Source organism: Paramormyrops kingsleyae, chromosome 17 (genome assembly GCF_048594095.1).
Source record: "Paramormyrops kingsleyae isolate MSU_618 chromosome 17, PKINGS_0.4, whole genome shotgun sequence".
Lineage (NCBI taxonomy): Eukaryota > Metazoa > Chordata > Actinopteri > Osteoglossiformes > Mormyridae > Paramormyrops > Paramormyrops kingsleyae.
The window spans coordinates 22,011,088-22,039,038 of NC_132813.1; the positions used below are offsets into that span (position 1 = coordinate 22,011,088).

General features: G+C 42.8%; 1 protein-coding gene across 7 annotated transcripts; it reads left to right on the plus strand.

Annotated features, from left to right (window-relative positions):
- The first annotated feature begins 1,463 nt into the window (after nucleotides 1–1,463).
- Nucleotides 1,464–24,511, plus strand: LOC111851363 (protocadherin Fat 4). Of its 7 annotated transcripts, none has more exons than XM_023826214.2 (17): nucleotides 2,143–2,373; nucleotides 2,868–3,147; nucleotides 3,413–3,656; nucleotides 4,250–4,582; nucleotides 5,432–6,342; nucleotides 6,451–6,625; nucleotides 12,407–12,587; nucleotides 12,785–13,032; nucleotides 13,337–17,680; nucleotides 17,914–18,015; nucleotides 18,298–18,617; nucleotides 19,110–19,195; nucleotides 20,142–20,321; nucleotides 20,466–20,593; nucleotides 20,793–21,019; nucleotides 21,369–21,609; nucleotides 22,786–24,511. In XM_023826214.2, exons 2-17 carry the CDS (start codon nucleotides 3,136–3,138, stop codon nucleotides 24,228–24,230), a joined length of 9,177 nt encoding a protein of 3,058 aa, XP_023681982.2. In that variant the 5' UTR covers nucleotides 2,143–2,373; nucleotides 2,868–3,135; the 3' UTR covers nucleotides 24,231–24,511. The 7 variants fall into 7 exon arrangements, with proteins under 7 accessions (XP_023681985.2, XP_023681982.2, XP_023681983.2 ...); XM_072701338.1 differs by lacking the exon at nucleotides 2,868–3,147 and having other exon boundaries at nucleotides 2,148–2,222; nucleotides 13,337–15,082; nucleotides 15,188–17,680; XM_023826217.2 differs by lacking the exons at nucleotides 2,143–2,373; nucleotides 2,868–3,147 and adding an exon at nucleotides 1,464–1,700.
- Nucleotides 24,512–27,951: the final 3,440 nt, after the last annotated feature.

Here is a 27,951-nt window from a genome sequence, read left to right on the forward strand (position 1 = left end):
TGAAGGGAAGTCTTAATGCTTCAGCATACCAAGACATTTTGGACTATTCTATGCTTCCATCTTTGCGGGAACAGTTTGGGGAAGGTCCTTTTCTGTTCCAGCATGACTGTGCCCCAGTGCACAAAGAAAGGTCCATAAAGATATGGCTGGGTGAGTTTGGTGTGGAAGAACTTGATTGGCCCGCACTGAGCCCTGACCTCAACCCCATCAAACACTTTTGGGATGAACTAGAATGGAGATTGTGAGCCAGAACTTCACATCCAACATCAGTGTCTGACCTCACAAAAGCTCTTCTGGATGAATGGGCAAAAATTCTCACAGATACACTTCCCAGAAGAGTGGCAGCTGTTATGGCCGCAAAGGAATGGGGGGGCAACTCCATGTCATAATAAGTTCCTGTTCCAGGTGTCCATATATTTTTTACATATAGTGTGTATATGTATGTATGTGTGCATGTATGTATGTATGTATGCATGAATGCATAAAGAACAGTTTTACAACTCTGAAGTGACCACAGTATGAACAGATTACATCAAACATAAGACAACTATCAAAGAAAAATAAGGGTGTGGCTAGGAGACATTTGTAGGTAAAAATAACTGCATTCAAAGCTAAAGTAATGTAAAGTAAAATTTTAAAGATGAATATGTTTGTGAATCGCTTAGAGTATGATGCAGTTCCTCCCACTATGAATATTTCTCCTGCTGAAGAATTCAAGTATTCATCTTATGAACATGAAGCCGTTTAGGTGTCTTTTCACATAAATGTATCAAATGAGTTAAAAAATTACATTTCTGCTTTTCAAAGCAGAATAATGCAAGCTAATGAATAGAGAGCAGCCTAGAGGCACATTAAAGTTATGTGCATGGGGAGAATTTAAAAGCAGTATTCATCACATGTCAAGGAGAGGTAGGATTAGGATTAGTAAACTCAGAATTAGAGGATGTGCTAAATCATCCTGATATAACAGCATGTAAAATTGACCTCTTCTCAAATAAACCCTGATTTCCACACAACATAATGAAACACAAATAAGAATGGTACTTTTAGTCTCAAGTATTCCAACAGCATTTTACAGCTGTCTTCCAAGTATTCAAACCAGAAACTACAGTTGAACTGTTATCCAAACCTTGGGATCTCTGATTCCACAGAAAACTAAATATTGTGGTTTTTCTGTTGTGAATACAGGTTAATATGTTCTCTCAGAAACCAAGGAACAAAGCTTCTTTTTATAAAGAGACGTCATGCTGCTTAAATAGGGTTTGTTTGGCTCACGAATGAAACTGCATGTTTATTAGGCTAAAGAAGGGACACTCTTTTTCAGAGAAATTCACTGCAGAGACCGTTTGGGATTCTTGGAAACTGTTGATTCAAGTCAGGCTGATACTTTGTGCTTTTTCTTTGTCTGAATTCCTTCCTTTTGAAAGGCTTTGAAGGTTCTTTAGTTGGTAATTTCTCACTGTCATTCTCCTCAGCACCTCTGAGTGAATGTAATGTGTAGTGCAGTGAATGAGAATTTAAAAAATGCTTTGCAGAAAAATATTTACATGTAAGTAGACAACTCACAGACAAGGATCACCTCAAGGATCACGGCCTTGCCCTTAAAAGAGGATTGCTCCACATTCAAGATTGGGCGCAGAAGGATTTTTTCCCCCTTTATTAAAGATGACTAAGAAAGCACGTCTTGCTCATAAAATGAGGTAAATCTTAGGCTACTAAACGTTTCAGAGAAAAATCCACGTGATATAAAAATGCTATAAGCATTTTTCTGGACAAACAAATATGACAGTTAATATTTCTATCACGCAATTAAAAGCAGCAGTAACTATAAATCCAGCAAGAGTACAGTATAAAAACATGGCGATGTATACTGCCTGTTACAGTGGGCTAATCAGTTTGTTGGCAGGCTTTTAAAAGCTACACATATAGTAGTTCATCAGTTGATTTACCGGGGATTATCGCAAGAAATTAAAATTCAGTTAATATACGATTGTTGTTCTTTTGTTGTGAATTATTTTTGTAAACTATTTATTATTATTATTACTACTACTACTACTATTACTAGTACTACTACTACTATAATAAATTCTCACTGTCAGGTTAGGCTGCCCCCGCCCTAAACCAAACCAACTGAAATTAAACCCACCCCCAGCCCCCGCTAACTGAGTTAGCATCGGTGAATGGGGATGTTTTGCAAGGCAGGTTCACTAAGAGCAATCTCTGTAAGTGTCAGGTATATATAATACCCAAAAAAGAAACTTTCGGTAGCGCTTTTTATAAATTTCAATAATTGTGGACCAAACGTCTAGGAGGTCTGAAAGAATGTACGCAATATACGTACTTTAAGGATTAAGTATACTGTTCGTCATGGTGGTAAGTACTAACTGTTTAAATCTGCGCAAATAAGTTACTGGAATTTTTATCAAATTCCAATTCACACTTTTATTTCCAGAATGACTAATGACCGGTGTTTATCAGGTTCTTGTTTTATTATTATGATGAAAAATTTGATCACGTTGTTTTAAAGCTGCAGTAACTATACGTTTAACGTTAATTCTGCGGTTTCATTGAATTGTTATTATGTGCCCAGAGGCTCGCTGTTATAGTACACATCTGCTGCTATAGTAGGAACAGACTAATTCTCTTTAAATGAAACTGGAAAAGCCGAGTTTAAATCTATTTGAACACAGATTTAGCTACAGAAAAACTGCCTGTTTGTCGCGGTAACTTTCCATTCGCAAAGAGGTATTCATGAGGTCCCCTGATTTCATAAACAAAAAGAAATAACTAAATATATTAACTTTAAATAGCTGAGCTGTCTTGGTGAAGGATGAAGACTATCTTTCTGGGAACTTCTTTTTTTTCAGTGTGATCAAAGGACAAGTTGTCATTGTAATGCCCAACAACAGGGAGTCCCCAGGGAGGAGAATAATGCAACATAGTGACGTTTAATGGAGAGGCAGTGAAAGAGATCTTGGGGAAGCTAGCTCAGTTAGAAAGATAAGTGTCTCAACTGACAGTATAGTGTTGCTGTATTAAGAATAGGGTCAGACATACCGGCCTTTTTCTGCTTGGTGACGAGTATAGGTGCTTAAAACGAGTCATCTTGGTTGTGGTAGACTGAATGACTGGTATATGTTTACAAAGGTTTGTATTCTTGTCATGTTAAATATTTGTTTATCATAGGTTTAGAGGGGAAAATGTTTTTAATTCTATGTTTATTTTGCTCTGGGACAGGGGTGCAAGAATAAGCTTTCACGCACATTACTTGAACTGTTGTTATAACAGTCTCTGTGTGTATTTTGATGTATTACATATTTATCTGTAGTTCTGTCGGTGGACTGCAGTCTAGGATAAACAACTTGAAGGTTTTTTTGCACTGAAATTGCTGCCCCTTTGCTCATCTCCACAGGTTTTGAACATCCTTGTTGCCTGTGTTGCTGTTCTGGATATGATTGATGGCCATTATTTTAAGGATTGGAGTTATAGTTTTGGTGAGAAAAACTCACTTGCAATGGATCCTCTGCACCAAAATGCCTCTGCAGGCAAGTTGGGTGCAAGTGGCTTTGGTGTATACCGCAGGATTAAGCGCTCAGCCTGGCTGGCTTTCTCTAAATCTGTGTACTCTTTTGAAGTAAGAGAGGATACAGCCCCAGGTGAGTACAGTAGTCACAAGAAAGCTCTTATTTCACTCCATCTTATAGTATGTCCTCAATTTTTAAACATTATTTTAGTTTCATAGCTGACACTTTGGTCCAAAGCGATTTACAGCTATTCATTCTCTTAGCTGGATATTTTTACTGGAGTAATTCCAGGTAAGTACCTGTAGGGGCACATCAGCAAAACACCTCCCGAGAACTGACCTGGAATCCTACAGTGATAAGCCTGTGTTCTTTACTCTATGACTGCCTGCTATTATAAAATTTTGTGTAAATGTGAGGGCTGTTGTGCTGGTCTAATTCACCTTTGACAGTAGGATTACACAACTGTCTCATCTCCAGTGCATGACTTTTATATCTGTACCACAAATAGGGTTTGCCACTTAGAAAAAGCACTGAATTTTTTTATCTGCAGGTATGTTTTGATATCTCAAATTAAAATGCAGTCCTTTGGACAGTACATTTTTTTGTGTGTATGTATTACACATATTATTTGCACATATACATTGATATTAACACAATCACAAGTAGATCTGGACAGAAATTACATAAATGATCTCCTCTGAAAATGTAATTCTTGCTTTTAACAGGAGCAGTGGTGGGGAGGATTGAAAGGGGTCAGCCTTTGGCATACACCGTGCTGGTGGATGATGACGGGAGTGGCCTGTTTCTGCTGAATCCAGTCTCCGGCGAGTTTACGTTGACCCGTGCCTTGGACTATGAGTCCGAGCAGCACTACATCCTCACAGTGGGATCGCGCAGCCGTGCTGCTCAGCCAGCCAGGCTCAGGGTGTATTTCAACATTATCGATGTCAATGACAACCCACCCATTTTCAGTTCGGACAGCTACTCAGCTGCCGTGGCAGAGGATGCCTCTCTGGGCACCTGTTTCCTCATCCTTAATGCCACAGATGCAGATAGCGGTCAGTATGAACAGTAGTAACTTGAAGGTAAAAAAGAGGTTAATGTTACATGGCAAGCATAGTTGTGCTTAATTGCCAAGTGAAATATCTGTTGTATAACTATGCAAAGATTTATTTGCCTTTGATAAAAGCCTGAGATGAACAACAGCGTGGTGTCAATTAACAGTATCTTCCTCGTTACTGTTGCTAAGTGTGTTTGTCTGTCTATGAGCCAATTCCTTGTGACAATCTTCGACTAACATACAGTATGAGAAAACACAAATTCAGTTGATTTGAGCAGCAGATGACACAAAGCTATGATCAGGCTTTGTTATTTTTACAGCTCAGTGGATCTCTTTCTCAGCGCTTGACGTTTACTTACATGGCAGCCCAGTATTGTTGCCAAATACTCCCTTCCAGTTACAAGCACAACCCCCCCCCCTCCCCAAAAAAAGCATCTTTTAAAGCTGAAGTTATTGTGCCTTATTTAGATTTAAATCTATGTCACAAAATTCACTGAAGCCAGCTGCTTTATACTTAAACCAGAGCCAATCTCCCTGTATTCCAAAATGCATGTTCTTTGTAATTAATGACCTTTAAATGAAAAGAATCACATATATTCCAGGAGAAATTTCTGAATATGTTCATCTTTATTAAATATTGGCATTATCTGTCTACAAAAATACTACACAATATTTGCATAAATAGGCAGTAAAAATTGAAATTCATGACTTTTCAATTTTATTGTAAAAGCTTAATTTTATGATGCATATTAAAAAGCATTTAAAAATTTAAGACTAAATTCTTTGTGCTCTCTTGATAGAACCTGCTGCATATGTTGATTTGCCTTTGTAATGTTCTGTTTAACAGGCGTGAATGCAGAACTGAACTGGACAGTAGCCGCAGGAAATGAACATGGCAGATTTGCAGTGAGTCACAGTGGTGCTCTTTGTCTGCAGAAAGAGCTTGACAGGGAGACAATGTCTTTATATATTCTGACAATCCAGGTGAGTGACTGCGGCCAGCCTTTGAGCTCACGTCTTACCGGCACAGCACGTGTTACTATACTTGTCAAGGATGTGAATGACAATGCGCCATCCTTCAAGTCCACTGGCATGATCCATATCCCAGAAGACACTCCACTCCACACAGAAATCATGGTCGTTCAAGCAGTGGATCTGGACTCTGGATTAAACAGTCATGTATTATACGAGCTGCAAAATTGGTCTGGAAGCAGATTCAGAATTAACTCCACAACTGGCACAGTTTATCTGGAAGAACCACTGGATAGGGAATTAGTTCATGTTTTTAAGGTTCGTCTAACGGCACGAGATGAAGGAATTCCCCAGTTGTCCACTTCAATGAACCTAACAGTTTTTGTTGAGGATGTGAATGACAATGACCCAGGTTTTTCCAGGAGCTTGTACAATGTGACAGTAAGTGAAGATCTCCCAAGAGGGACCAGTCTACTCCAGGTACATGCTTATGACGCTGATGCAGGGCCCAATGGACTTCTACAGTATCATCTATCCCAGGACTCACCATTCCTGTTGGAAGCAGTGGGTGGGGTTTTGTCTCTGAAGGACAAGCTAGACCGTGAAAGGCTCCCTACACACATACTTACTGTTTTTGCTGTAGACCAGGGAGTTGCTAAGAGGTCTGCTACAGCCATTGTCCAGATTACCGTCACTGACATCAATGACTGTGTTCCTCTCATATCTCCACCATCAGTGACACTCCATGTATTAGAGAATGAGGACTCCCCTCAAATTATTCATCAGGTAACAGGGAACCTTATCGAAATAAAATAGCTTCCTTTATACAATTTTCCTTGTGTGAAATTAGCATAGACAAATAACTAAGCTATTTTTTTGCATTGAATTGTCAAGGTATCAGCTGTTGATGAAGATCTGGGTCTGAACACCCTGCTGTTGTTTTTCATTGATATGGGTAATGAGGAAGACCTCTTCTCACTCTCTCCCAATGGAACACTTCAAATGCTTCAAAGTCTGGATAGAGAGCAGAGAAGCCAGTACACATTACATATAATCGCTGTTGACTCAGGTAATGTTTTCATGTCCGATATGCAATAGAAATGAATCACTATACAAAGCTATATGAATCTTATACAAAGCTAGTCAGCTAATTTGTTTGTTTCTGACTTGACTTGCTTTTGACTTCCTTCTGTCTCCATTATACAGTTATTGTGAAACATTATTTACTGAACAATTCCTTACTGAAAGATGAAGTTAGCTACTGTTGATGGAAGTTGATTTCCTAAGCATACCTTCAAATAAATGTGGTCCTCAAACAGAATTTAAAAAAGCTTTTGTTGGCTTTAACAGTGTTTCCATTTCTCTGAATTTTTTTGACATCTATATTTCAAATTATTACAATCCAGCTCCTGTATTGCTACTTTATTTGAAGTTGCATGCCACTCTAAATTTATTACTCTTCATAATTTATTTCGCTTTCTATTAAAATGTTGTATGTGTGACGACAATTAATTAGCAATGATAGAAGATCAAAATATAAAATCTGAAAGTGGATTTAAAAAGTTAACATAATACACATAATACATAATACCGCATAATAGTGTTTTTTTGAATAGGCACAATTGTTTTTGTGCCCCAAGCTAAAATCTGTATGATGTGATCTCTTACAAGAAAACGTAAACTCAGAATTCTTAGTATCTACCAATAAAAATATTATACTTAAGTACTCGCCAGCATGGTTTTCTGTGTAACCATTGTCAGTAGGATATTTTTTTTATGTTGGATTGCAAAAGTGATGGCTCTGTCATATATAATAAGTATATGCTTTTTCTGAATACATCCACTTTGAGCTGAGCAGCTAGATAAGCAACATAAAAAATGTTAAATTAAGCTAATTTGCCCCCCAGTAAAGCAAGAAAAATAACATGGAAAGCCATGCTTTTCGTAGAATTGTACTTAAGCAAATTCAAGAACATTTTTAAAATATTAGGTAAAAGCAACTTCAAATGTTTTGATACAATATATTATTTTTATTAAGTGGAGCTTTTTGTTTAATATGCTGCAATTTTGTGTCTTAATGTGGTCTGTGTCATATCCCGCTCCGTACGATCCCGATGTGTGCCACGCCCCCCTCATTACCTCGTGTTCAGCCCTGATGGTTCTCACCTGTTGCCTGTTCCGGTTACCAAGTCTTGTGTATATCAGTCCGCGTCTCCCCATGTCTGCCAGATCCGGCATTGTATTGTCATGTGCTGTGCTTCGTCCGTCAGTCTGCCGTAAATAAACCCCGTTTGCCCGTCAGTCCGGCTGCTTTCGTCTGCTTCCCTGCTCGCCTCCCCGGCGAGCGTGACAGAATGCCGGATCTCCCTAGCAACACGACGCGGGAGACCGAGCACCACCGGCTCGGTCTCCTGCAAGACTTCGTGTATTGGCGCTCCCAACCGCAAGTACTAGAGGATCCTGTAGCCCTGGAGCTGGCCACCCGGGGCGCGGACCTCCTCACAGAAGAGCGCCCGCCTGGACAGCAGTACCCGCTCGAGCGGGCACGCAAACTCATGCGCCGTCTGAGTGAGCGGCTCACGCGGCGGAGAGACGAACGCGTCGCCCGGAGCCTGGACGAAGTGTTCGCGGTGGCTCCGCTTTCTGCTGCAAGCGGCAAGAAGAGGCGGAACAAACAAAGAGTGCAGCAGGAAGAGGCTCCGTCTCTCTTCCTGGGGGCTTGCACTCTGCTCCCCGCCTGGGAGTTAGCCAGGGAGTACGAGGGCTCACGGCTCCCCTGGGATGGCTTCGCCGCTACCCGCCTGCTCGACGTCCCCGGTGAGATGCCGCCTCCGCGGGAGGCATATCCGTACCGGCCGGAACGCCTGCACGGAAAAGGGATCAGCCCGGTGAGAGACGCAATTCCCCGGGTCTCTAGAGCCGGTCTGCCCGTGGCTGCGCTGCCTGCTGCTGTCGCCGCCGATCTGCCCGCGGCTGTGCTGCCTGCTGCTGTCGCCGCCGATCTGCCCGCGGCTGCGCTGCCTGCTGCTGTCGCCGCCGCTCTGCCCGCGGCACCGCCTGTCCTGCCTGACCCGCCTGTCCTGCCTGACCCGCCTGCCCAGACAGCGGCGGCTCCTGCTGTCCATTCGCCTGACCTGCCCGTCTCGCCTGTCCTGTCCGGCCAGCCCTGCCCGCCTGTCCTGCTTGACCCGCCTGTCCTGCCTGCTCTGCCTGCGGCACTGGCCGCTGCGGCGCCCCCTGCTGGCCGCGTGATGGCGGCGCCCGCTGCGGCGCCCCCTGCTGGCCGCGTGATGGCGGCGCCCATCCTGCCGGCACCTGAGCTGCCCGTCTTGCCTGTCCTGCCGGCACCTGAGCTGCCCGTCTTGCCTGTCCTGCCGGCACCTGAGCTGCCCGTCTTGCCTGTCCTGCCCGGCCAGCCCTGCTCCTGCTCGCCTGTCCTGCCGGCGCCTAAACTGCCTGAGGTGGCCGCGGTTGCGCCCCCTGCTGGCCACGTGATGGCGGCGCCCGCCGAGGCGCCCCCTGCTGGCCACATGCTGGTGGCGCCCGCCGAGGCGCCTGCAGTGGCCCCTGCTCTGCCTGCAGCGCCCCCGGCTGGTCGCGTGCTGGCGGCGCCCGCTGAGGCGCCCCCTGCTGACCTTACGCCCGCTGAGGCACTTCCTGCTGGTCGCGTGCTGGCGGCGCCCGCTGAGGCGCCCCCTGCTGACCGTATGCCCGAGGCGCCTGCAGTGGTCCCTACTCTGCCTGCAGCGCCCCCTGCTGGCCGCTCGCCTGACCTGCCCGTCTCGCCCGTCTGGCCTCTGGCTGCACCGCCTACGACCACGCCCGCGGCTGCATCGCCGGCTGCTGCCGCTGCTCTGCCCGCGGCGTCCCCGGTTGGCAGCTCGCCGGTCCAGCCCTGCTTGCCTGTCCAGCCGGCAGCTCCGCCGGCTACAATGGCCACGCCCGTGGCCCCGCCCGAGACTCAGACTCTTGTCCCCGAGGGGGACCTTGAGTGGGATCCCTCGGGGGCCGTCCTATGGACCCCAGATCCCTCTCCCTGCAGGGACCCACGCCCCTTAGGACCCCGCCTGTCAGTGTCCCGAAAGGGACGGGGCCATAGGCGTGGGGCCCGGTTCCCACCCGCCCTGCCCCCTGGCTCGCCCTCGCTCGCCTTGGCTGGGGCTCCGGGGCTGCCTGCGGTTCCTCCGGCTCGGGGTCGACGGTCGCCTCCGGGTCCCCCCCTGGTTCCGCGGTGCCGGTCCTCGGTCGCGCCTCCGGCTCCTTGTTGGTCGCCTCCGGGCCCCCCTGTTCCGGCTGTGCGTCGGACGGCGCCTTCGCCGGCTCCGGCTGCGCCTCCGCCTGCCGCGGCTTCCCCCTCCTGCTTGCCTTCACTGGGGTTCCCTCCTGCTCCCTCCGTGTCCCCTCCGTCACTCCCTCGTCCCGTTCCCTTGGCTCCTGGGTGGTCCCCTCCTGCTCCCTTCTCCCTCTCCCCTGCGGCCCCTCCGGCCGCTGCCTGTCGCCCGCCTGGGCTCCCTCGGGCTCCCCTGTTTCCGCCTCCCTTTCCTTTGGTCCCGCCTGTCTCTGCTCCTCGTCCCTTTGTTCCTCCTCCGTTCACTCCTGGCCCTTTTGTTCCGCCTGTCTCCCCTTCTGTGTCTCCCTTCCTTGTCTGCCTGTCTGCCTTCCCTGTTCTGTGTCGTCTCTTGTCTTTCGTCTCGTCCCTGTTCTTGTTCTGTGTCTCCGTTCTGTTCCCTGGTTTTGGTTGACGTTCTGTTTTGTTTTCCAGGTCCTGTTTTCCCGGTTCGTCTCGTCCGTCGCCTCTCCTCTGGCGCGCCCGGTGTGCGCGCCTTTGGGGGGGGGTTCTGTCATATCCCGCTCCGTACGATCCCGATGTGTGCCACGCCCCCCTCATTACCTCGTGTTCAGCCCTGATGGTTCTCACCTGTTGCCTGTTCCGTTTACCAAGTCTTGTGTATATCAGTCCGCGTCTCCCCATGTCTGCCAGATCCGGCATTGTATTGTCACGTGCTGTGCTTCGTCCGTCAGTCTGCCGTAAATAAACCCCGTTTGCCCGTCAGTCCGGCTGCTTTCGTCTGCTTCCCTGCTCGCCTCCCCGGCGAGCGTGACAGTCTGGAATATTAGCATTCAGTAGCCAGTTTTTCCTGCTCAACTGGAGGGCTGACTGGAAATGTGTATTTATTCTGAAATCACCCAATCTGTCATTATTACATGCAGACAGAAAACTCTCAAGTTTGGTCATGGTAATATTTAGCCAAATTTTTGTTTTTTCATAGCATACGGGTTAAATAGTTGTGGAAATGAAGCAAAGTCTTTTACATTGTTAATTATGTGATTCTATTTTTCAACTCTTCCATTGTAGTATATCGTACCGACTGAAATAAGAATATGTGGAATGTGGAAAGTTACAAATGCGGTGTCGCCAAAGAACGTCACTCTTTAATTCTTCACCCAACCCACAAATATCCAATATTACTTCTGTCGCATCCCAAACGTGCGATAAAACATTCTCAGCATGTACTGCAACTGCAGGCCAGAGAAACAACTCTGTCAGGAGAACAACAGAAAACAACCGGCAGTTTGTCGTGAATAATACATCACGAGTGGTGTCTGCCTCAAATATCTGTTTCGACAAACTGAAATTATAAGTTACTGAGAGATAGCCCAGTGGACTTGCTGACATGGAGAACCTTGATGAGGGCCATGATTTGTCCCCACACTGTACAGGACTATCAGTGTTGTCTGCCTCAAATATCTGTTGAGTGTACTTATCCAGACGCCGAGTCAAGACAGAGAGTTCAGGCCAACCAGACCATGAAATGACCAATAACAGCACAAAAAAATTAAAACTTTGAGTTTGGGTATAATTACCTTAATTATCAGTAGGATCTTCTTACAGATAAACCTTGTTGTCAGTAGCAAAATAATTTGTGAGGTAACAGTAGTTAGCTTTATACTCAAAGCCAAAGTAGTTCCAGATTGATGCAATGGGCTTCCTTATGCCTATATTTCAGACTTTTGGCAATTTTCTCTCTATGACAGCATGTACAGTATTTAATTCCATTCATTTTATTATATTACCAAATTTAGTGGAGTGTATTAAGGGATTCAAATGTAATCAGCGATTTGGTAACATGTATTTGAGGGAGTACATTAGTGCTAGAAGATTATACGCAACTTCAGCAATAAGCAGACTCACTCCGTGTGACAGCTTTACCGCAGGCAGATCATGGGTGATTCTTGAAGCCTTTTTATGTGAGGTGAGAAATGAAGCTTTGAAGCCTGTGATGGGATATATTATTGTGCGAAGTCAATCACAAACCTGTTTAAACCAGTTCCTGTTGGTTACTTTATTGGTTTCAGTTGGACTGGCTGACAGTGCACGGTAATACCACTGATCATAGATTTTTAGCTCCATTTCATACATCTGCCTCTTTCCCATGGGAACTCAGATCAGATTTTACTAAAAAAATCAGTAGCTTGTATACTCAGCTGCTATCCTGACAGCACCAAGCTGCCTCGGTTTCCTCTCCAAAATAGATATGAGGTTACTATTATTATTTATTAATAGCATTTATTGTCTCCTCTGTATTTCTATTCATGTAATTACTGAACCTGACTTTCTGGATCATCACTGAATTGTTTGTCATTGTACCATCTGAAATGCATCACTGAACATTGTACTGACTGCCGTTGTTGGAGATTTCAAACCAGTGGGTTGCCCGTTTTCTCATGCAAATCGCATACTTAACATGCATTAAACTGACCACATCAGCAGCCTGGAAAACAAATGTTATTAACTGCAATGTGATAAATGAGTACAATGCATGTATTAATCTGTGATTTCATTCCTCAGGCACGCCACCTTTAACAGGAACTGGCACCATACAGATCATAGTGGATGACGTCAATGATAACCCACCGATAATTGTTGAAAACTTAATTACTGCTGTTGTGAGAGAAGACATTCCTACAGGAAGTACATTCTCAATGATACATGCCTCTGACCTTGATGATGGTATCAATGGTGAAATAAGGTAGTGAAACAAGGACACAAAAATTGCTACGCACACACATATACATAGGTAGCTATATCTATACATAGCTATATATATATATATTTGAGTGTATTGATTTTTATAACCCTGCTAAACTAATCATTGAATAATTTCCAACCTACATGAAATGCATGAATTTATTTTTCCAATAATCGTATGTTTAAACTATGTTTCAGGTACTTTATAGAAAACGAGAATGTTCCTTTCAGCATTGATGACTTGGGACATATGATCACCACAGCTGCCTTAGACAGAGAGGCCGTGAATAGCTACAGGCTGACTGTGGTAGGCAGGGACATGCATCCTACCCATCCCCTAAACAGCTCAGTCATGGTGTCTGTGAAAGTGAGCGATGTCAATGATCAATGGCCCAGGTTTCTAAATGGTCCGTATGTGGCTAATATTCCCATCACACTGGTCAGAGGTAAGATTGACAAATGTACTAAAGCAGACCACTGATTTAAATGTTTTTTTGTTAGGCATTAGTTGTTCCCTACTCCAGTGTTTCCCAACCCAGTCCACAAGGACCCCCCAAACAGTCCACATTTTTGCTCCCTCCCAGTTTCCTGCCAGTCAAGAAGTACGAATACCTGGCATGGGTGTGTTGGGAGCTGACAGAGAACCAAAATATGTATTGTCTGGGGGTCTCCAAGGAAACACTGTTCTATTCTGTCTTATACCACTTTATTTTTCAGTGTATATTTACACGTTTATTTTTATTTTAACAGGTTCAATTGTTTGTGCTGTAAGTGCAATGGATGAGGATACTGGAGTAAATGCACAGCTCACTTTTTCCTTATTTGGCCGACATGCAGATTGGTTCTCCATCGATCCATTTACAGGGACAGTTTTTACTTCTGATGAACTTAAGGTAGAAGATGACATCACAATTGGTGTAAGAGTCGAAGATGGGGGCAACGATCCAAAGTCTGACAGCACAACTGTTACGATCCGGTTCCAGAATGTGTTGGAATTTCCACTTTTGACAGTGGATGCCTTTGAATACTGGGTATCGGAAGATGATCCATTGGACATGCTTATCACTATAGTTACAGCGGAAACAACCAGAAAAGGCCCAATCTCATACTATCTGGCCTCTGGAAACTTTGAGATGATGTTCCGACTAGACCAAGAAACGGGGGAGCTGACAATAGGAGCCCCTTTGGATTATGAATCTTATAAGGAATTCCAACTTTGTATTGAAGCTAGAGATGCAGGCTTTCCTCCTTTTTCCACTTATGCTGAGGTTTTCATACATGTTAGAGATGTGAATGACAACTCTCCAGTTTTTACCAAGAGTGTGTACATGTGTGAAGTGTTTGAGAATCTACCAGCAAGCGTGGTCTGTGAAGTCCTGGCTATCGATGCAGATTTAGGAGTTTACGGGGAGGTGGAATACAGCATTGTTATCGGGAACGTGGATGGAGATTTCACGATTAACACAAACACTGGCATTATACAAACATTAAGGAGCTTAGACAGGGAAAAAAATTCGGGTTATAAATTAACCATTCAAGCAGTAGACAAGGACAATACTCTGAACACAGGCACTGCAATAGTGTATGTAACTGTTCTGGATAAAAATGACCATGCTCCTCGGTTTTTACAGATCTTTCATACTGAGGTTTCTGAAGATGCACCAATCGGATCCACTGTCATTCAGATAACCTCCACAGATGAGGACATTGGTGAAAATGCTGTTATTTCCTATACAATTGTCAACAACCAGTCATCAAGTGTGAGGTTTCCTTTTGCTATTGAGAAAACCAGTGGGAGCTTAGTAATCGTACAGACTTTAGACAGAGAGATTCAGAGTCGCTACATAATTAAAGTTATTGCTAATGATTCAGCTTGGAGCATTGGTACAGATGTCACTGTAGATATTTCAGACATCAATGACAACAGTCCTGTATTTTCACAGTCCCAATATGCTGTGACTATTACAGAAACCAAAAACCAAGGGATATTTGTAATGCAGGTCAAAGCCTCAGATGCTGACATCGGACAAAATGGGCAAATTCTGTACTATATTGAGCCTCCAGATTACTTTTTTGGAGTAAATGCATCCACCGGAGACATTGCAACCAAGCAGCCAGTCTTGCTCAACAAACTAGAATCTCAGAGCCTTAGCTTTACAGTAGTGGCACTAGACTGTGGTGAAGATCCGTATCGAAGTAACACAACTGTCATTGTGACCATTGTGCCTTACAATTACTTTGCACCAATTTTTCTGCCTTTTAGCCCTGTGCTACATATCCCTTATAATTTGGATGTGGGAACTACAGTGATCCAACTGTCAGCTGTGGATGAGGATTATCAGTCCAGGGCCACAGCTGTAGAGTATACAGCTATTGGTGGAAATGCATCTGTTTTCTTTGAAGTGGATATTTATAGTGGACAGGTACGCCTGAAGGATTTTCTGAGGCAAAGCCTGAATACCATATTAACCCTCATTGTTTTGGCAAAAGACAAAGGTATGCCCCCTCTTTCATCTGAAACGAATGTTAATTTTGTCATTACTGAGAAGAACCGCTTTTCTCCACGTTTTTCTGAACCTTTGGTCTTGTTTTTGGCCCCAGAGGATGTGCCTGTAGGCTTCGTTATTGGGAGGGTTCATGCTGAAGACAAAGATGATGGAATCAATGGGCTTCTGTCTTATGCTTTTAAAAGTGGGAATGACAATGAGTTGTTTTCCATTGGACAAACTTCTGGTCTGATTACACTTATTAAAGGGTTGGACTATGAAATAAAAGTAGTTCATCTCCTTTGTGTCATTGCCAAGGATGGAGGCTGGATATCAGAAACAGGAGAACTTAATGTTACAGTCGTTGTCGAGGACATGAACGACAACCCTCCAGTTTTCTCTACTATGGAATACAGAGCACTGGTGTCAGAAAATGCACCGCTAGGAACAACAGTCACACAGGTAAAAGCTAGCGATAGGGATTCTGGAGCAAATGCAGAAATAACCTACTCACTGTTGACAGGAGATCAAGACTTATTCTCTGTGGATTCCAAAAATGGGACCATTACCACTCGTGATATGTTTGATTTTGAAGTGCATCAAGCTTTTGAGCTGTCAGTGAAGGCCTCCAACACTGGAACTTTAGCCCATTTCAGTGTGGTGCATGTCTATATCCAAATCACAGGGCTTAATGAATTTGTTCCAAAATTTGGAAAAAGCCAGTATAACTTTACTGTTTCTGAAAGTATGCCTGCAGGTACTCGACTTGGCAAAGTGTCAGCCACAGACTACGATCTGGGCCCTGACGGAGAAGTTTTTTATATGCTAATCGGCCCAAGCAAAAGGGCTATGTTCAATATTGACAAACATAGTGGAGAAATATTTATTACAGGTGATTTAAGGAAACACAGTCATACTCCAGTGGTTTTACAAATTTTGGCAAAGAACAGGGGTAGTATTAATGGGACTGACATTGACGAAACCCTTGTTTGGGTCAATGTCTTGGATGCAAATGATCCTCCTAAATTTCACTTTGAGCAGTACATTGCAGAAATTAGTGAAGACTGTGCTCTAGGGGCCTTAGTCACCCAAGTACAAGCTGAAGACCAAGACTCTAAAATAGAGTGGCGCCATTTTTTTTACAGGATTGAGCGTGGGAACACAAACAGATCCTTCACTATTCATCCTGTCACTGGAGACATCACTGCAAATGCCTTCTTGGACAGGGAAAGGTGGCCTGTTTACAACCTGACTGTTACGGCTATTGACAGTGCATCCCCACCAGCCACAGGAAGCACAAATGTTGTTGTGATGGTGCAGGATGTTAATGACAATGCCCCAATGTTGTATTCCACTGAAGTTTCTGTGCTAGAGAATCAGCCATATGGAACTGTTGTTACAATTTTAAATGCCTCTGATGCTGATATTTCCCCAAACCAAGGGCCGTTTACATACCAACTTTTGAAACCTGTCGTAGGAAGTGGTTTCTCACTGACACTTGATGGAATATTGTCCACCACGCAGCCAATGGATTGTGAACTTAACCCAAAGTACTCACTCCTTGTGGTGGTCCAAGATGCTGGTGATCCCCCCTTATCGTCTACAGCAACAGTTCAGATCAGGGTTTTAGATGAGAATGACAACCCTTCTGCTCCAAGGAACATATACATTGAGGTCAAGTATTATGGCAAGTCTTTCCCGGGAGGACTCATTGGTAATGTCCAACCAAATGATCCAGATGAGATGGATGTGTTCAACTGCAGCATCAAAACTGGACCTACACACATGTTTAGCTTTCCTTTGGGTAACTGTGACTTGTGGTCATCTCCATATGAGGGAGAGGCCACCTATAATATTAGTGTTGAAGCAAATGACTACATTCACCCCACAGTTAATAGCAGCATCTATGTGAATTATAAAGGGTTCATTGATGCTTCAGTGAACAACTGTGTGTTTTTTTATGTTTCTTCTCCATCTTTCAATGATTTCTTGTCTTTTAAGTATCTGAAATTTATAAAAGCTTTAGATGGTGTCTTTAACCTCCAGGCTTCTAAAAGCCACGTGTTTGGGGTTAAGGATTTAGGAGAATCTGTTGTTCTTTTGGCTGCATTTAAAAGCTACAATGGACAGTATCTCAGTGGGAAAGTGGCAAGTAGCCTCTCTGCTGCTCAGAAGAAAGTACTGGAAGCTCGGAGTCATGTGAAAATCTCTCACATTACCAGCAACCCTTGCCTCATTAGTCCCTGTCAAAATGGGGCCACCTGTAGCAGAAGTATTTACATCAGCCAAGACTTTGCAGTTTTGGAGAGCCCAGCAGTCATACTGGTTTCCCCAAGGCAGGTGGACATATTTAACTGCTCTTGTTTGACTGGTTTTACTGGCACAAGGTGTGAAAAAGACATTGATGAGTGCAACAAAGATCCATGTAAACATGGGGCCACCTGCATCAATTACCCTGGTGGTTTTTCCTGCCAGTGCATGAGGGGTTTTACAGGCAAGCACTGTTCCAGTGATATTGATGAATGCCAGAGCATCCCCTGCAGCAATGGGGGAACCTGCTTAAACATAGCAGGGACATTTCACTGCTCCTGCCAGTTTGGATTTGAAGGTGATTATTACCCATACTTAAGTCGTGCCTGGTTGACAATATAGTAGCATTGCTGTCACTGATTGATATTGCATTCATTGTAAAGGACTATATTCCCATCAAAGTGACCTGCACTGGTCAGCAGGTTGTGGAAAATGGATGGATGGAGTATTGCATTGAATCAAACTAACTCCAGATGAATTTTAAGCTTTCATTTTTAAGTTAAATTGAATGTTCTTGTGTTACCTATTCAGGGGACCTCTGTGAGCATGTTGTCGACCATTGCGTGTCATCCCCTTGCCTCCAGGGAAGTTGCATTAATATTCCCATAGGATACACTTGTGACTGTCCATTTGGTAAGAAAGTACACTGTTTACCAGTACATATCCTTGTATGGACCTACTTGCAGGTATATCCTATATCTTATTCTAAATTTCTTTCTTTGTCATGAAATGTGGTCTCTTTTTATAAGTCATCTTATAAAACAACCCTAAAGAATGCTGTGTCTAAAAATCCCAGGAGATCTGCTATTTAACAAAAAGGTAAACAAGTATTCCTAATGAAGCGACCAGTGAGGGTATGTTTATTTCCTTGTGCAAATTTGGTTATTTAGCATTATTCCATTCATGTTTTTTCAGGTACAGGTGGAGAACACTGTGAGGTACAGAGCTATGGCTTTGAGGAGCTGTCATACATGGAATTCCCCCCTCTGGATCCCAGAAATAATGTGATCTTCTTTGAGCTGGCTACTGTGCGGGAAAATTCTCTGCTTTTGCACAACCATGGTGATAATTCATGGGACCATTCATGGGATAGTTCTGAATTTTTGGCTCTGGAGCTCATTGGTGGGGAAGTTCAGCTTTCCTATAACCTCGGTGATGGAGTGGTGAGGTTGAAAACACAGAAGAAGTTGACAGATGGGCTGTTTCACAGCATCACTGTCAGGAGGACAGGAAAGGTGAGTCACTGCCATCTAAGAACAGCGAGAGTGTTGGTGGGTTGGCCCAGTGATTGTGCACACTCCGCGCAAAAGAGCAGAGGTAGGGAGCACGCACTGATACAGTGTGTAGCCGCACCCATCACATGACAAACCACCTCAGGGGTGAGAACCTGAGTGCAGCCATGTGGCAGGGGATACTTCAGCACCACACCAGTCCAAATGGACCAGTGTGAGTCTTTTCCAGTGGCTGAAGTGCCAATCCTGCCACCAACCCCCAAGTTTTTCCCTGTAAGTTGGAGGACCTGCTTATAGGGCTGGATGTAGATTAACATCATACCCAGGATGAAGCAATTTCAGGTTAAGAGCCTTGCTCAAGAGCCCAATGGAGTAGAATTACTCTGGGCATTCATGGGATTTAAACCAGCAACCTTCCAGTTGCTGGCACAGATCCCTAGCCTCAGAGCCACCACTCCATCCCACGCAAAAACCTCCTGTTTATTTTTCTCACAGTCTGCCTCTCTCCAAGTGGACAGCTGCCCTGGTGATAAGCCCATTGGATACTGCTTTTCCCAAACTGAGGGAGTTGGCAGTAAAAGGTATATATTTTTTGTCTGTTATCTGTTAAGTATTTTGTTGTGAGACAGCATTTACAAAGGTCATCTTAAAGGTCAAAAGGTTTATGAAGCATAAGGAATGCTTTGCTCTACATTAGAAAGTTAGGTAATGGTTTAAATTTACTGTACCTTATGCCTTTATAATGCATTTGTAGAACATTCATGGCACCTTCATAATGCATTCATAGAGCATTCATAAGCAGCATGTAACTATACCATAACACCCTAACATACCATAATAGCCGTAATATATATTAATATCAAACATTATATGATATTAACAAGCATTATAATCGCGTGATCATATGTTTGTTATTATGTATGTATTTTTAAACTCTTAAGATATGATACGATCTTAATGTATACTTACATGCTGCTTATTAATGTTCTATGAATGTCATGAAGATGCACATATTGGTCAATGCACACATAATGAATGCATTATTGAGGTGTAGTTTATATAAAGCGTTACCAAAAGTTAATAAAAAAAAGCCAAACAACTCTAACAACATAACAGAGTCTCATGATTTGATAGTGCAAATACTGCAGAATTAAGTATTCTTTGAAGGCAGAAATATTATAGACTCAATTCATAATACAGGTTGTCAGGACTGTTTAGAGCGGTCATGAGATAGTGGCGGGAGGTTGCGAGGATGATTTCCAGAGTATGTTAATAAAACTGTAGAAAAAAATACATTGTAACCACAACTGGTGGACTGAGATAAATCTACTTCTCCTGGTCAGAGAAATGTGCCTAGAGGAACCCGGCCTGCAAAATGGGGTCAAGGGCTGAAAAGTTTGGGAACCCACGGTTTAGGAAACAGATGATTCATTGAGCTGAAACAATCCAATGAAATTAAACTAGCACAAACTGCTCTACATACCATTTTCAAGTATGTACTGTTACCTAGAGTCTCTGCACATACAGAACCCTTGATGTTGGTTCAATTAACATGACATTTGGTGGGATCAAGTCCATCGAGGCCATTTTGTTGCATCCTGCTCAAATCAGGACTCATGACTTTGTTGGATGTGTGAGGAGTGCCAAGGTGAATGGCAAACTGTTGGACTCCTCAGAAGCCTTGGCATCTTACAATGTGCTGGAGGGGTAAGGAGCGGTATTTGCATCTATAAAATTATATCATATGAGCTAATGATCTACATATACATTCATGCAACACAATGTATACTTGTCTTTGTGCATTTCTGCAAGCAAAGATTAAATACATACATGTTTCATGCTATATTTCAGCTGCCCTCGTGCTACAACTGCCCCCTGTCACGGTGGTGTCTGCCTAAATGGGGGGGTGTGCCTGGACCACTGGAGCCACCATTACTGCCAGTGTCGTGAACTCTTCACTGGGGTCAACTGTGCCACAGGTCATTTCTTTATTTCCGTTTAGATTTTTGAGTAGAGGAGGTCGTTTTTGTAGAAAAACTTTACATGTGTGTTTGACAAGCAAATCCATAGGAGATGAGCAACTTTTATCCAGTAGCTGAAGACTGCTAAAAAGGGCTAATCAGGGATATTCACTCAGCCTGATTAAAAGTATCTCTGTTTGACTGTTTTCCTGATTAGCACTGACAGAGAACAATGCAGTGAGACTCAATGGGCAGTCCTACATTGAATATGTTATTAAGGAGAGCTACAAGAGAGAGCAGCATCTTACAAACCTGAAGAAGGGAGGAGATACAATTGCTGCAGTAGCAGTCCACATGTCTCGGATGGAGGTCAAATTCATAACTACTGAGCATGAAGGAGTCTTATTCTCCTACTGGGGAAGACGAGGTGGTGCAATACTTGGGGTAAGTGCAGGGGATGGGCACAGTCTCATTTGAGGTCAAATCAAGTCAAATATTGCCCTGTCTTACATATTTGTAATATTTCTGCATTAACACAGTACAGGATTCAAATTATAATAATAATATGATATTTGAAAGTTATTGGAATTTTGCCAATTCCTTACTAACAATGAATATGTGCCATATAACAGAAACTTTAGTTTTTTTAAAATAATTTAATATCTTTTCCATACAAATACTGTATATCTATCTCTCCATTCATCCTTCTTCCATCTGCTTGCAATATGACGTTAGGATATGAAAAGTTAACCAATAATACTTTCATAACTAACTGTGTTTTTGAACTGGACAGATAAAGGAAGGGAAGCTTGTCTACCGCTCGAGTGGCAATGTGTCCAGCCACCTGACAGAGACCTTTGTGAAGACTGAGCTGCACCAGGCTCGTTGGCATGTTCTTCACCTTGACAAAGATGGGCCCACCACCGCACTCTATGTGGACAGGGTGCCTGTCATGAACACCACTGGCCCCATTCATGATGTGGACAGGATCATCCTAGGCAGAGGCATTCAGCCACACACAGGAAATGAACTAGGTCAGTAGATATGTTCAGATCAGTGTTTCTAAACTTAAGCTTATCATCGCTGTCCAATGAAAGCCACATATGTCCACAATTGACAATTGTGAATTTTTACTATACATGGGATACGCCCGTTCTCCTCTGTCTACTGATAGCATTTGACATCTAATTAACCAATGAAATGATGTTTTATGAAGTCATCTATTTGAGTAGTATCTCAATTAGATGTCAGAAGTGTCCATCAAAACCAAATATCTCCCACCCCTTGTTTGGAAGAGTATGAATTAGGGCTGCACAATTCTGAGTAAAATATTGCAACTTTTTTCACTCAGAACCTAGCAGTTTTCAGATTCTTGAGCAATATGTTTCGCTCTTTATTATTATTATCATCATCATTATTATTGTTATTGGTGTTGTCATGCTATGAGGACAGATCCCTCTGCTACCATGCCCCCTCATCCATTCACATTCACTGGAGTAATTACAGCTGTCCAATTACTGAGCGGCATTTTCTTGACCGCTTGATTTCCCTCCTGTGTGGTTAGATGAGAGTATATCTGCTGATCCCCAGCAATTTCAGAGAAAATGTTTTTTTCTTGCTCCTGAAAAACTGCATTTTTGGATACACCTGTTTTTCATTGGACAGTACTATTATATAACATTAGCACAATGCAATTAGTACAATTATGATGACCAAGGCTCAGATAGAGTGAAACCCGGAGCCTTAGTCCTCTGTCTAGAAGGGTGTTGTCCCTGACAAACAGAGCAGAATAAGAGGCTCTATTATCCAGTGGATTCATCATTGAAAAGCTATTTTTATTATGGAACTGACTGAATAAGTGGTTACAGAAAGTCGAAGCACAATTCAAAAATTTCCGTACAACTTCAGAAGATACCTTTTTCTCTTTATAACTCAATATACAAATGAATTTTCAAAGTCTTTGAATGAGATACATGAATTATTGGTGCCATGGATCCAACTTCCATAAGCAGTGTGTGGAGTCTGTCATAGGAAGCACAGGGCACCAGACAGGGGACAGTCAGGATTCCAGTACAGGGTACATCAATTAATGATTCCACTACGTAATTTTCTACATTAAAAAGCAGCTTGATCTGTAAATTCAATTTTGAAAAAAAAAACTATAGAGTGAAACTGAATTTAACTAATCATTTCAATTTTCTGTCATCTAGCTGGATTCTCAGGATGTGTTGAGTATTTCAAATTCAACGGGCATGTTCTGCCATTTGACGGGTTCAGTGAGGTGGTGCATTTCCGGGCCAGTCCAATGCTGTCCCACACAGGATGCTTATTTCAGGATGCATGTAGCAGTCCAAATTGCTGGGAAGAGAATTCTTCCATTGCATCTTGCTCATCTAAAGCATGCCAAAATGGAGGCACCTGCAACAATACTGACCTGAGCAACACGTCATGCACCTGCCTGCCTAACTTCGAAGGGAAACACTGTGAATTGTGCTCATCTTCAAAACACAACCCCCCTCTTTGCTCTGAGGCCAACCATGGGGCGCCACTGTGGATTATTGGGGCCATTCTTCCAACATCCCTTGTTCTTATCAGCTTGGCACTGCTTGTTCTCCTCAGACAGCTTGGATCAAAGTCTCATACTCAAAGTATGATACCTGACAAGACTTCTAGGTACCCTGAATGGGGTGAGCAGGGCATGGACAACAAGGCCTTTCATGGAGAGAGTGGAAATGTACTCCAGCAGACCAAATGCATCAAAGCAGGAAATCATCCTGACATTATCAGGGATGAGTTGCAGGATAACCAGACATTAGACCATGTTGCCCAGAGTGGCAGGGAAACCAGACCTGTCTCGTTGCAGACAGACCCCAGAAACAGTGAAATTGAGTACTATGAAGTAGATAGCTTTTGTAGCATTTTTCAGTCTGAAACATACACTGAGATAGTGGAACCAGTCCACAAGAATAAAGAGTGGCCCCTGCAAACAACTGTGCAGCGAGAGTTTGTAGACAGGCAGAGGCAAGAAAACTTAACTCAGAGGCATTCAGCTGGACCAGATTCTTCAAAGTCTGACTGGGGAGGAGAGCGACCCCACCAGGGAGATGTAATCTGCAACTGCATTGGAAGAGGACACTTACATCAATCAGATTACAAACTCAAATCAAGTAAAAAGTGCACCCAACATTCCATGAGGAAAATCCAGACCCCTACTGTAGAGGTACTCCCCATGGGGCTCTCTGTGGATGAGCTGAGAAGGCTGACTGCAAAACTGGACAAGCAGCTAACTGCTGGTGTAGGGCATCCAGAATGTTCTCAGCCTAAACCAGAGGACAGCTCCTCTGAAAGTGATTCCCACAGTGGCTTCACTTGCTCAGTGCATGAGAGTGAGAGGGAGCTGCCCTTCATCAACCTGGGGGAACAGGAATATATCAGTGAAAACACCTACTCTCCTCTAAAGAGTGGGGCTCCACTTGCAGAGGTCAAGGGGGATGTGGATGATCACTCTAATGAAACTGTACAACACTGGGAACGCCTGCTGAATCTTGGTCTGCACTTTGACACCTATTCCCACGTATTTGAGGACATTGCAGCACTGACAATAGACCATAAAAATGACTCTGATGTGCAAAGTGATGGGGAAGAAATCATATAATGGAGACTAAGGATATTCCCTGTTCGCCCGAGCATTGCATGGAACTGACATTAGTAAAATATATTTGGACAAAAGAATATAATCTATGCAAGCCTCAAAGTGTGATCAATGTATTTTTTGTCTAAATTCTTTTCCCAGGCACAGCCTATGCTTTTGTAGTAGTATTTTTTGTTCCCCAATGATTCATAAAATGCAGCCACATCCTTTTTCACGTCATTCTTGTCTTCTCTAACAAGGTTTCTAAAGCAATGTTTGTAATTAAAATTATCATGTGGACTGTGTTTGTGTGTGTTGTGATGTCTATATAAACCCCTTCTATTCACTGTTAAGTGGCATTGGACAATACATTTGCTCTTAGTGTTAGTTTGGTACAACTCTTTCCTTCTCCAGCCAATGCAGGTATAGATTTAGCTGGACACAAAGGGTAGATGTCTTTGTAGATGTGTAGATATTGTTGAATTATCACCACTATTAATTCCCTTACGTCTGAAATGCAGTCATCAATAAGCACTACACAGAATTAACTGTGTTTTCCTGTCATATCTGAGGGATTGAAAGGGGCTTTATTTGGATACACAAGGAACTAGAAAACGACAGACCATGAGAAGTCTAACTAGAATTCAGGGAGCAACAGCAAGGCAGGATCGGGGTAACCAGGTACACAGGGAGCACAGCAGGAACCAAAACTGAAACGAACATTAGGCATGTTACACATCCGCAACAACAACACCACCAACAATCAATCTGGAAAACAGTGATTAACATATACACGGAGCACGAATAACAACCCAGAGACAGGTACAGATGGTTGACACATTAGGATGAGGATAATTAGGTGATTATGGGATGGCCATATGGCCCAATGGGGACATAACAGGAGAGGAAAGAACAGATCTACTCATCCAACATGATATCAGTAACTTTTTTGAGAACTGAAGAATTTCTTGTTTTATTATGTACATGCTAAATTGCATATATTCTACTGTTACATTGTTTCTTTTCTGAGCTTTACACATTTTTTGACTGCCTAAGACTTTTGCACAGTACTGTATATTTAAGGCTTTTCTTAATTCTGACTAGCGTGCAAGAACTACCTGAAGCTTGGTGCCTAATATTGTGGCCTCACACAGTGTCAGGTACCATTTGTCACATCACAGGAGGGAAGCAAGCAAAGGAATTCCAGGAATAGGGGAACATGGGGTTTAATTGCACGAAAGGCAGGCAAAGATACATTGACAATACAACATCAATGACCGGACTGGGGAAACAAACGGAAACGCGGACTAAATACAATGAACTAATGACAACAATCAGAAACAGCCGTAAAACACTGGGAATCCACATGAGGTTAACGAGGGGGCGTGGCACACGAGAGGAGCGGACGATCGGGGCATGACACCATTAGCTCTTTTGTTAACTTGACATTTTGATGTAGCCATCGGAACATACAAAAAAGGTAGTAGGGCTCAACTGAAGTATTTCTAATCAATATACTGTAATGTCACCTGGTGGCACTGTATAACAAATTGATATATAATATATTATATATAGCATATATAACAATTATGGACTTCAAAGGAATACTTTTTACCCCTCTTTGAGGTCTGACAGTTTCTGAGAAAATTCACAGATCCTAAAAATATTTCACCCCCCTGAAAGAGTACAAACATCTTCTGATTATCCACAAAACACCTGAGTACTTAATTTACATGACGTATGAACAAGTACTTACTTGCCATTATTTTTCCCATGATCTTCAGCTCTTGCATAGTTTAAGAGTCAATGATGCACCGATCTGAATTCCTATAGTTTGCAGAGCAAATGCACCCAGTTTAATATATGGAGCCTATTTAAAGTTATGCTTTAAAGTTAAAGCTTGTTGATTTGTAGGAGATCCCCTAAGTTGAACGTGTGTGTTTGTGATTTATTTGGGCTGTTTTCTTCATATACTTAGATAGCGGTTTTCCAGTGAATTTCATGACACATTACATGTTTTGCAAGGTCATGCCAGCAGGGTTTATAACCTCTCTAATGCACATCAGCAAATGTAATTCTCAAGCTTAAATATATTCAAGCTTATCAGCTGGTTTGCTGAACTTGCAATTCCAACCTTTGACGTGCTTCCTTGTACTTCATATTGCACATGGGCCAAAACAAAATTGCTGCTTGCAGCAATACTTTGGTGCATTTATTGTGATGCTTACATTAAGAAGAGGAGGAACAGAGTGTAGCTTCAGCAAGCCACGGCAGAGACAGGGGACTTTTAAATTGGTTTTAGTTTCTAAAGAAATACAAAAGTGCAGTGAGGTGTATTATTCTTGACTGAAAGTGGTGGTCATGTATTAGTAGTGAGCTTATAGAGAATGGTCCACATGCTGGAGATGATGTGGCCAATGACCGTAATGAAGCAGTTCAAGGGAGAATCTGTGTAGCAGTTAATGAGTGAGCCTGAAATAAAAATAGATCAGATACTGTCAAAAATGGTCCTGCATTTTCAGTCAGGGTGGTACAAGCTGTAGCCATCTCTTGTCTTCTTGAAAAGTATTTTCTCCTAGGAGTCTGTCATTCAAAATAACAAGCTATATAATGCCAAGCAGATGAAAGAAATGAAGGAATGTGTCAAAAAACAGAACTTCATATAGAAAGACATTCTACAATTGGAAGAATTCTTTATGTAGACTTCAGCATCATAAAGGTATTACTGTACATCCCTCAATCCTGATGTACAGCTATCAAGTGTCTCCATGAAGATATAAAAAGAAGCAAAGCATTTCGTCGAGAAAGTGGTTGGGTCAGTGTAGTACCATCCTATGTAGATTATGGCTATTACATTTTTTTCCCCCACTTTTTTATATTTTGGAGAACAAAGGATATTTGTGTTCAGTCATGGCTTCGTAACTCTTCATATGAGATATGGGAATAAGATTATCAAGTATCGTTTTAAATCAGATGTCTACTAGCACAGAAGGAAAATGATTGGTTCAGAGAGATTGTGGATCAGGGTCCACAGAACTACAGGAGGCGGGACCAATGAATGAGATGTATTGATCCCACCTCCTCTAGTTGTTTGGACCCAGCTCCTCTACAATATGATTGCTTATCTCTCTGAACCAATCATTTTTTGTTCTACCTTCAGTCTGTTTTGTATAAGTAAAATTCCCACAAGCTTAAATGAACTGTTATATGAACTGATGTTAGCTGGATTGTAGGATCAGCTAGAGCATCTTCCAAAATATTATAGAATGATCTAGGCAAGGGAGTCATATATCAACATATGCTGCCAAATGAGGCAGAAAAATAATTGCAATCTGCAATTCATTATATTAAATTAACTGTTCAAGCCAAATGAATGAGGAGAGCCTTCAGGATTTTACTAAAGCAGTAGCCATAGTTTTCTCCAATGCTATTGACCAAAAAGGGTTTACTTGTGAAGTGAACCAGCCTACTTTAAACTTATGTAAAGAGGAGTCCAGAAATTAATGGTACACCCTATCAGGCATGATAAATTTGCTAATTTATTTACTAATCTTCTGGCAATTCAGTGATATTGTCACGTTTAGGCAAGTAGGCAAACCAGGAAGCAGGCGAGCTGAGCCAAACTTACGGGTAGAAGGGGGTTTATTGGCTGACGGACAGACAGGCACGGACATCTACGGACAATACAATGACGGATCTGGGGAAGACTGACTCAGACGAGGACTAAATACAAAAGACAAGCTAG